The 9,838-nt window shown below is 53.0% G+C and overlaps 1 protein-coding gene across 5 annotated transcripts in view; it reads left to right on the forward strand.

The window, feature by feature from the left end:
* Positions 1-8,772, forward strand: part of Shank3 (SH3 and multiple ankyrin repeat domains 3) — a 60,803-nt gene extending 52,031 nt beyond the window's left edge. For 2 of the 5 annotated variants that reach the window (XM_051160213.1, XM_051160214.1), the window contains one exon: positions 6,319-8,772. In XM_051160213.1, the coding sequence (XP_051016170.1) occupies positions 6,319-6,907 (589 nt within the window). In that variant the 3' untranslated portion in view covers positions 6,908-8,772. Of the gene's footprint in view, positions 1-5,367; positions 5,530-6,318 lie in introns of those variants that run through there. The other 3 variants (XM_051160217.1, XM_051160216.1, XM_051160215.1) reach the window with 3 other exon arrangements.
* The last annotated feature ends 1,066 nt before the right edge of the window (positions 8,773-9,838 follow it).

The raw sequence follows: 9,838 nt of genomic DNA on the forward strand, positions 1-9,838 counted from the left end.
GCATGGGTTCTGGTGACAGCTAGCCAGCTCGTGGCCAGCCTCTTGTCTGCTTCTGCCTCTGCCCCAAGGTTCTCCTATTCTGGGCTTGGGTGGGACGCCACCCCATGACTTCCCACTCCTTTTTTCCTAGGTGCCCTTCATTGCCAGTGTTAGAAGACGGGGTTCCCAAAGTAGCGAGCAGTGCGCAGCTTAAGGACTTCAGGTCTTATTCAAAGGGCCTGCCCATTTTGTGTTCTTTCCGTTGAAGATCCAAAAGATGAACGGGAGCTTGAGACGCTCACATTGCGTCTCTTGAGAGGTTCGGGGACATTCCCTGTCTTTCTGGTGTCCTGTTCTTGTGCCTTCTTCCTTTCGGCCTCTTCTCTGAGTCAAATTTGAAAGCCCTGCTCAGTAGTGCTGTGACGAAGGCACCGTTCGAGTGGGCACAGTGGGCATGGATGAGTTGCAACAAGTGGCTGGGGTCCTGGGCTTGTCTACAGAACTGGATTCTCAAAGGTAGAGGTGTCTTGGTACAACCTCACCCAGATCCTTTCCTTCCTTTTCTTCCTTCTTTGTCATTGTCCCCGTCACCAGCCCCTCTGTCTCTTTCTGCCTCTTTTCTTGATGAGAAAGCTAAGGGCACATAAGGTACACAGCATATTGCCTAGCCCACTGCAGGGCCTCAATATAAGGAAGAAGCTTAACGCAAATGCCACGCTATGATTTGAAATCTAAAAAGGGGTCCTAAGGCGGATTTCATGGAAGGACAGGTGGGCAGAGATCTATTGGCTGTCAATAGTACCTTCTGGTGACACATTGAGTTTGTGCTCAGTACTTTCTCGTTGCAGGGATAGACGCGTACTGTATAGCAGCTAACTGCATCTTGCATATATAAGTGATAAATTACACTGAGTGTTCGTCAGCCCAGCCACCTTGCACCCTGTGTTTTTCCTTTTGCTTCATCATTCCGTTCTGTTCCCACTCACTTTTCTTCTACCTTTGGGTTTTTTATTTTTTATTTTTTATTTTTTTATTTTTTTGGTTTTGGTTTTGGAGACAGGGTCTTGCTTTGCAGTCTGAGCTGGCTTTGATCCTCCTCCCTCTGTCTCCTCAGTGTGAGCGATCGCATCATCACACCCGGGTGAAACGCCAGCCATCTGGAGTGTGTCCTGCTGCCTGCCACAGTGCGTTCTTTTCTGGCTACAGGCATGGTGCACCTGTGGCTTTCTGTATAGCTAGCTTATTTCAGACCTGGTCTTTTGTCTGGTCTCTGTGGACACCCCGACTTTGATGTCTCCTGGGGCTGCGCCTCAGTTCTGGCCTTGTAGCCAGTGGGCGGGGGCGCTGGAATCTAGCATTCATGTCTTACTTTGGGATAAAAGTCACTGTTGAGCTTTCCTCTTAGAGAAGTGTCCAAAGCATGTGAAGTTCTGATGCCTAGGTGTGACTGTGCCCTTCTTAGGGTCGTCCTGGTAGAGGTCACACCCTTGAACCACAGCTTTGGTGTGTGCATGGTTCCCGAGTTTTACTTACCAGGCTCATCTCTCTCTGATTCCACTGGTCTTCTGGGTGTTGTGTTTGGACTTGAATCTTACATGAGATTGAAACCTACAGCAATGCTGTTTTGCCTTGGCTCTTGGGATCTTTCCTTTTCTTATGTTTATTGTATGCACGAGTGCATGCGTTGCGTGTGTGTGTGCGCGTGCGTGTGTGTATTGTACACACTTTATGGTGCATATGTGGAAGTCAAAGAGGAGTTAGTACTTTCTCTGTATTTGGTGGGTACCAGGGATTGATTCAGGCCAGCAGGCTTGGCTGCAAGTGCCTTCATTAACTGAGCCTTCTCACCAACCTGAGATAGATTCGTTCCATGTAGCTTAGGCTGGTTCTGAAATCTCTGTGTAGCCCAACTTGGCCTTAAGTTTAAAATCCTCCTGCTTTTGCTGCCCAAGTGCTGGTATCACAGGTGTGGGCTCTCATGCCAGCTGATTCAGTTTTATAACTGATCCTCACTTTTTTTTTTTTTAAACATCTTGGTGAAATACCTTTACAAATATTTACTATAGTACTTTTCAGTGCTTTTTTTTTTTTTTTTTCTTATTTTTATCATATGCCTGTGTGTGGGTGGTTAAAGTGTGCCCTGTTCTTGAGACCTGTGGAGGTCACTGCTGAGATCTCACAGGAGATACACTTTCCAATCAAGTTGCTCTACAAAGCCCTACCCTGTCTGCTATAGTTTCTGCCTGCATGTTAAGGGTGTAGACAAAGCCTGTGTGCTGGGGCAGTCAGACTTGAAGGTTCTTGAGACCAGTTGGATACTGGGGACAGGATGCATTGTGTCCTTGCAGAGCACAGGTCATATGCAGATGCATTCTCAAAAGCCCCAAATTCTGTGAGGGAGCAGAAAAATCATGGGGGACACAGGGACAACTGGGCATGTTATTGTTGTACAGGCTGAGGCAGGGAGGGGCGCATGCAGAAACGCTGGAGCCCTGCCTAGTCTGTGTTCCTACTGAGAACTGTCCCATAACGAGGCCTCCAAGTTGTGAAGGCCGCAGGCCTAGCCCTGACCCACATGAGTGCGAAGGCAGTTGGCCTGAAGTGAGAGGCTAGGCCTGAGTATGAACCTTTTCTGTTGGTCCCAAGGGACTGACAGAGGTAAGGCAATCCCAAGAAGAAGATGCTATGGAGTTCTTTTTGTGGGGTGACATCTTTTTGTCGGTGTGAGTTGATTCCTGAGTTTGTGACAGGTTCCAGGAGTCAGGGAAACCTTCTGAGAAGCGTGAGGCGAAGGGCTTGCCTGGTGCGCGTGAGGCCTGGCTTCTAAAATGGGGAGGGGGAGAAAGGGGATAAGAAAGAGAAGGGAAGAAAGGAGGAAGAGAAGAAAGGAAGGGTGGATGGTAAAAGACCCTGAAACTATGAGTGTCCTGGACTCTGGTGAGGAGGAAGACCTGGGTTAATGTGAGGGATTGGTGACATTCCTCAAATATAAAAAGATAGAGGAGCCCAAGGCCCCAGGGTTGGACATCCTTCCTGTATATTAAAAGGTGTTGAGATCCCAGTAGAAACCTTGAGCTCAGAAGACACTGAGCGGGGGGCCTTCACATATGGCCTTCCTCAGCCTACTTGTCATAGCAAAGACTTGGGGGTAGATGACAAAGTACAGACTGTGAGAGAGGGGTGGGGTCGAAAAGCCATCCAGGAAGGAGGATGCTGAGGAAAGGAAGGGGTTCCTACAAAGAAACAGATAAACACGTCATCCCAGGGAGCCTGCCTACAGCCTTGGTGACTGCCTGGAGCAAAGGCCAGATCTCACTGGCTGGGAGTTCCTGGGGGCAAGTTCAAATAAACGTCTTAGAGGATGCCCTAGCCAGGAGCCCTTTAGAGGGTAGCAGATCCTGTGTGCACCATCTTGTGCACACAGAAGGGGGGTTGGTCAGTCAGCTAATAGTGCCAGGAGCCGGAGATGGGTATGCAGAGTTTCCTGCAAACACTTACATCACATTTGCACACGACTGGGCTTCTGCCCTGGGGGCAATGTGGGCAGTGCTCCTTCCCAAGAGGAGGGTGGGGAACCAACACTGATACAATTGACACGCCTTCCTGTACATAACTCTTCCTTGGGCTTTTCCACCAGGCCTCCCAACATCACCAACACTGGTGGAGGCTTCTGAGGCATATACCTGACTCTGTATTCCTAGCCCACTGGCTACAAACTTGTTTTCTGCATCCTGGGCACCTCTGAAGCCAGGCTACTCTCAGCCCAGGCCTCCAGGTCACTCCTGACAGGAAAGGAAGCTTTGGTGCCATCCAGACAGGTGTATATGTATATACTTGGCTCAGCTTAGACCTTTTAGACCCAGAACCTCCCCCATTGCACTGCCATGCTGTTTTGTGCCCCACCCCTCCCAGTTCTATTCTGTGATGCAGGTACCCAGGCTAGGGTCAGCATGAACTCAGAAAAGAAGCAGAGGGGGTAGACATTCCTGGCCTTGTTTTACTCTGTGGGTGGACACAGTCTGACCTCACAACTATGCTTCTAGGGCCACTTCCCCCAGGACCTCACCATCTCACCTCTGCCTCCACCCCGCTTTGCCCCAAGGCCAAGATGGCTCCGTAAGGCTAGGTTCCGTGGGAGTGAAAGTTTCTTCTGTCTGCCAGTTCCCTCCTATACCCCTCAGATTGTTCCTGGGGTCTTTGTGTTAGGGGCGCTGTGAGGCTACTTCGAGAAGTTCTGCCTTGGGTCCAAGCAGTTAGGAGGAAGCAAGAGGGACAGGCTGAGGAGAAAGGCCCTGAAGGGGATGGAAAACCAGGTCTCCTGCGAAAGGACTAATCAAGATAAGGGTTGAAAGTGGCTTGAGGGGAGCATGCTAGTTAACTTTTTCTTCTCTGTGGCAGACTTCACCTTACAGGAACACGCTTTGATCAGGAAAGATGTATTTTGGTCCGTAGCTTCAGAGCTCTCAGTCCATGGTTGCTCGGGGGGGGGGGGGGGCATTGCTATCAAGAGCGTCATAAGGGAGACGGTGCAGTGAATCACCAGGAAGAAAGAAGGGCAGAAAGGGGGAAGGAATAAGACCACCAAATTATGAAATCATCGATGTGTTGTTGTGATATTACTGACTTGTGTGTGTGTGTGTTGGGGGGTGTTGGGTGAGGGAACAGAATCTCAACATGTAGCCTTGGCTGGTCTGGAGCTTGCTATGTAGACCACACTTACCTCAGACTCACAGAGATCGGCCTGGCCTCTGCCTCCTGAGTGCTAGGATTAAAGGTGCGCACCACCCACCGTACCCAGCCCCCATCAGTGCATTGATTTGTTGATTAGGGCAGAGCCCTCATGATCCAGTGACCTCTCAGTGACTGGATCCACCACTATACCTTCAAAGCACACACCTTTTAGGGGTGTGGGGGGGATATCACAGAGCTGAGCTATAACAAGGAGAGAGAAGTGCTGAGGGAACTCCTGCTGGTGTGGGATAGGTACTGCCGATGCTGTGCCAGGTGGGCGGAAACTTAGGCCAGCCTGAGAGACGGAGGCCTTGTTGGGGGATGAGAGGGCAGCTGGAGAGAGGCTGGCCAAACAGAAGAGAGACTATCAGACTGTGAGGCACTGCTAAGCAACACTTATGGTCTGCACCACACAGAGGAGAGAACCAGAGAGCTACTCTAGGACAGGCAAACAAGATGCCTTCTATCTTGGCTACCTTAGATATTTTTCTCTTCCCCAGTACCTTCTGAGTTCCAACCTCTATAGAGTGTCCCATAGGGGTCCCTGAACCTGGCTGCCCATTGTGTGGTTGTGACTGAAGGCATTGTGGGCCTGGCCTGCTAACACTCTCTCTCATTGCTCTCTCCTGCCCATCTGCATGTGGCTGCTCTGTCTAGCTGCGCGGTGGTCCCGAGTGCCGGCTGTGTAAGTGAGCATGCCCATCCCATGCCTCTTGCAGTCCACATGCTGTGCCTGGCTGCCCCTGGCTGCTCTGCATGGCTATGTGGGGGCTTTGATGCTACTGAGTCTATCCTTTGGCATAGCAAGGGGTAGAGGTGGGGACGAAAGCTATGGGAGTAGGCTTCCTTGAGAGCAGCCACCTCAGGCGGGCCTCCCTTCAGCCAGGCAGACTGCGGCACAGCTGGAAGTCCAGGATCCTGCTAGGTGAGGCTGGGAAGTGAGGTACCATCTGCCTTGTGTGTCTGCCTGTGTGCTACCGCATTCCTGTCATTACTGCTGCCTGTCTGCAGCACATGTAGTCACTGTTGGCTGCTGTGGCGCGCTCTCCTGTGCAGGGAGGGTGTGTCTTCCTTTTAACCGTGTGCTGTTGCCTCATACCTTTTATGGGTGTGAGCCCTGCCTGGTGTTTGTCTCCAGTGTTCATGGACCTGCTAAGTCTTGTGCCACTGCCAGCCTTTACAGTGACTCAGCCATCCCTAAAACTGGCCTAGGTTGCTCTGGGTCTCCTCAAGAGAACAGAGCTCTATGTGGGGTATGGCGAAGCTATTGGTCAAATCTTACAGTCCAGAGCCTATGTGGCTGGAACTCACGCCCGAAGACTAAGTTAGAGGCTGGCAGGGAGGGGCAAGCAGCTTTTGTCCACGAGAAACATTTTCCTTTGGGGCCTCCATGGAGAGCAGTGTGGGGGAGCAGTCTTACTTCCTTAGATTCCAGCCAGTGTAAGAACACCCGAGAGCAAAGCACTGGCCCAGGACATTTTTGTTTTTTAAAAAAGAGTGACCACAGGATATTCCTCCAGCCCTAGTTCTCTTGCCTCTGCCCTGCTCTGTCCACTCCGACTTTACTTTCCACCCCTCACCTGGCCCTCACCCACTCTCCCTCCGCAGGCTCTTCAGCAGCCTCGGTGAGCTGAGCACCATCTCAGCGCAGCGCAGCCCCGGGGGCCCGGGCGGAGGGGCCTCCTACTCGGTGCGGCCCAGCGGCCGGTACCCCGTGGCGAGACGAGCCCCGAGCCCAGTGAAACCCGCATCGCTGGAGCGGGTGGAGGGGCTGGGGGCGGGCGTGGGAGGCGCGGGGCGGCCCTTCGGCCTCACGCCTCCCACCATCCTCAAGTCGTCCAGCCTCTCCATCCCGCACGAACCCAAGGAAGTGCGCTTCGTGGTGCGAAGTGTGAGTGCGCGCAGCCGCTCCCCCTCACCATCTCCGCTGCCCTCGCCTTCTCCCGGCTCTGGCCCCAGCCCCGGCCCGCGTCGGCCATTCCAGCAGAAGCCCCTGCAGCTCTGGAGCAAGTTCGATGTGGGCGACTGGCTGGAGAGCATCCACTTAGGCGAGCACCGAGACCGCTTCGAGGACCATGAGATCGAAGGCGCACACCTGCCGGCGCTCACCAAGGAAGACTTCGTGGAGCTGGGCGTCACACGCGTTGGTCACCGCATGAACATCGAGCGTGCGCTCAGGCAGCTGGATGGCAGCTGACGCCCCACTCCCTCTCCCGTTCCTGCTGCGCCCTGCCGGCAGGGCCCCCAACCCCTACTCCAGGCCGCAGGCTCGGCTCGCCCCCTACCACGGCGCCCGGGCCAGGAATGTTGCATGAATCGTCCTGTTTGCTGTTGCTTGGAGACTTGCCCTGTACATTGCTTAGTTGCCCTCCCCTGCCGCTGAACCCCACCCAGCACACAGTAAGGGCGCGGACCAGGGGGGCTGGGTGGAAGGGGGTTGGGGCAGGGTGCTCTGGCCTTACCACCTCCTCCACAGCTCCTGGTGGCCAATTCTCCCAGAGGGGGAACCTAGTCCAGCATGCGAGGTCAGGACACGCCTTGGTGACTCGGGGGGAGGGGGGAGACATTGGGGTTCTCGATGGGGGCCAAGGAGCCCCTTGTTTTACATATTTTAATCCACTCTATATTTGGAACGAGAAAAGGAACAAATATCTCTGTCCGTAACAGTTCCCGCCCTCTTCCCCTCTAGTCCTCTCGCTGGTCCCGCCACAGCCGCCCAGTCTTCCATCTCCGGCCCCTCACTGCCACCCCATACAGGGCAGGGGACACTCCAGCTGGCCTGGGGTTAGCCAGGGTCCTGGCAGCCCACCCTGGGGACCCCAGCTCAGCCCCCTTCCCTCGCTGAGCTATAGTATGCCCCACTCACCCTTTAGGTGCTGCTCAGGGGGACGGGTGGCAGGCATTGCCTGCTGGGCACAAGCAGGGCCAGGTGGCCTGGGAGATTATTGCCCTGGGGCTGGGCCCCGGTAACCCAACTCCAGCCATCATCTTCACAGGGTCTCTCCCAAAGGAGGGGTCTAAACCTTCCCACTTCTTGGGCAACTACAGCAGAGAAGCCTCCCTGCCTCACACCCCCCAAAGACTCCCCATTCCTGCCCTGTGTGTGTGCGCGCCTCATGTGTGTGCACCGCCTGTGTGCTTGTGAAACCTGGGTGTGGATGAGCGCATGGGTGCCCTGTATGTGCCTGACTGTGGAGTGGTCCCCAGGGGTTGTTCTGGATGGGTGGGAGTTTGTGGAAGCTCGCGCAGGGTGCATGCGTGGGTGTGTGCCTGTGAAAGTGCCCTGTCTTCTCCAAAGAAAGGCTGTCCTGCTCTTGGGGTCCTGCTGTTTTCTCAGCCTGTTCTCCCTGAGCCTCACCCAGCTTAAGCAGGGTTTCTTGGTGAATCCTTTTAGCTTTAGGAGGCCTCAAGGGGCCCCCTGCAGGCAGTACCCCCTTTGGGCTTCTAAGGGAATTGTGGGGACCATTAAAATCAGGCCACAACAGCCCTTGGAGAGAGGCAGAGACTCCTGAGGGTACCCTGGCCCCCCTACTGTGACTCCTCACACTCAGCAATGACCTGTGGGGTGGGGGGCCCTGGGGCGTTTTTAAACATAGGGTTTGGAGTCTGAACTAAGCTCCATCCACGTCACTCACAAGTTTCTGTTTCTATTTCTAGCTTTTTTAAATAAAATAAATAAATAAAAAAGACAGAAAACAGATGTTTTCATGGCCCAGGGGCTTGGCACGCCGGTCTGTGCCCACCTGCCCCACCATGGCCCACCAACCCCGTCCCCTAGACACAGAGTCACACACCCACTAACCCTCTTACCAACAGAGCAGGTCACACACACAGCAGCAGTCACTGTAACAGACTGCCACATACACAGTCTCACATTTACCTGTGGGTTTTTGGTTCTGTTCAATTTGGGTTTTTAACTTTACAGGGTCAGTTCTGCTTCACCCCTCCTTTTGTATGGAGTTCCATCTGGGGGGCTTTCACCCCCTGCTCCAGTCCTGAGGCCCTCCTGACCCTGACGTTGTGATACACCCCACAGAGATCTATGTTTCTTATATTATTATTATTAATAATAATTATTATAATATTATGTAATAAATTTATAAGAAATGAAACCGTGTCTTGGTTGCTTGCTTAGGGTTAGAGAGCAGAGCCTATTCCTCAGACAGGTCACAACAAACCCCACAGCCTTGACCCAGTGTACTGTTGACTCAGCAATTTCTTTGGAGCAAGCTTTTGTAGACTTTCCTGCTAGACCAACCTCCTTTAGGATGCTAGACCCTGGCTCAGGCTTTCTGCAGACTTTTTAGCACCTCACTAGCTTGCACTTTTTTCCCCCTTTAAAGATTTATTTTTATGTCTGCCTGTGTCTGTGTAAGTGTACCCCATGTGTATGTGGGTGCCCTCGGGAGCTGGCTGGTGTTTAGGCAGTTGTGAGCTTCCCAATGTGGGGCCTGAGGACCAAACTTTGGTCCTCTGTAAGATCAGCAATTGCTCTTGATGGCTGAGCCATCTCTCTAACCTTGGGTAATGACCTCTAGACAGATGGTCCTCTGGCATCCCTGTCACCTTTTTTCCTGGTGCTGGGGATGAAACCTGGGCCAGTTACTTTGACACGGAACAATACCCCCACCCCACTTTCTTTTCTTTCCTTCCTTTTTTTCTGAGACAGGATTTCTCTCTATAACAGAGCCCTCAGTGTCCTAAAACTTGCTCTGTACACCAGGCTGGTCTTGAACTCACAAGAGATCAGCCTACCTCTGTCTCCTGAGTGCTGCTGGGATCAAAGGCGGGCCTCACTGTGCCAGGCTCCCCCAACACAACTTTTAAACCTAAGACTTGAAACCTTCCTTCAGTGTCTAGTTTACAGAATCTACTATAAACTTCAAACCTCAACTCCGTCTCCACTGTGCGAATCCTTGGCTGCTGGCTACGCTTGGCCTCACGTCCCCCCTGCATTGATGCACTGGTTTTCTGTCTCCCATTTCTACCTTGCGTCCTCCTCACCCTGCAAGATGGCAGGCGAGGTTGGTGAGGCCCCTTATGCCCTTCTGGCCTTTCCTATACTGTTTCCACGCCTGTCTCAGGCCCACCTGCTGCTTCCTGTTTTGCTGCAGACCCTTGACTGCTA

This window comes from Acomys russatus, chromosome 17 (genome assembly GCF_903995435.1).
Source record: "Acomys russatus chromosome 17, mAcoRus1.1, whole genome shotgun sequence".
In the NCBI taxonomy this organism is placed as follows: domain Eukaryota; kingdom Metazoa; phylum Chordata; class Mammalia; order Rodentia; family Muridae; genus Acomys; species Acomys russatus.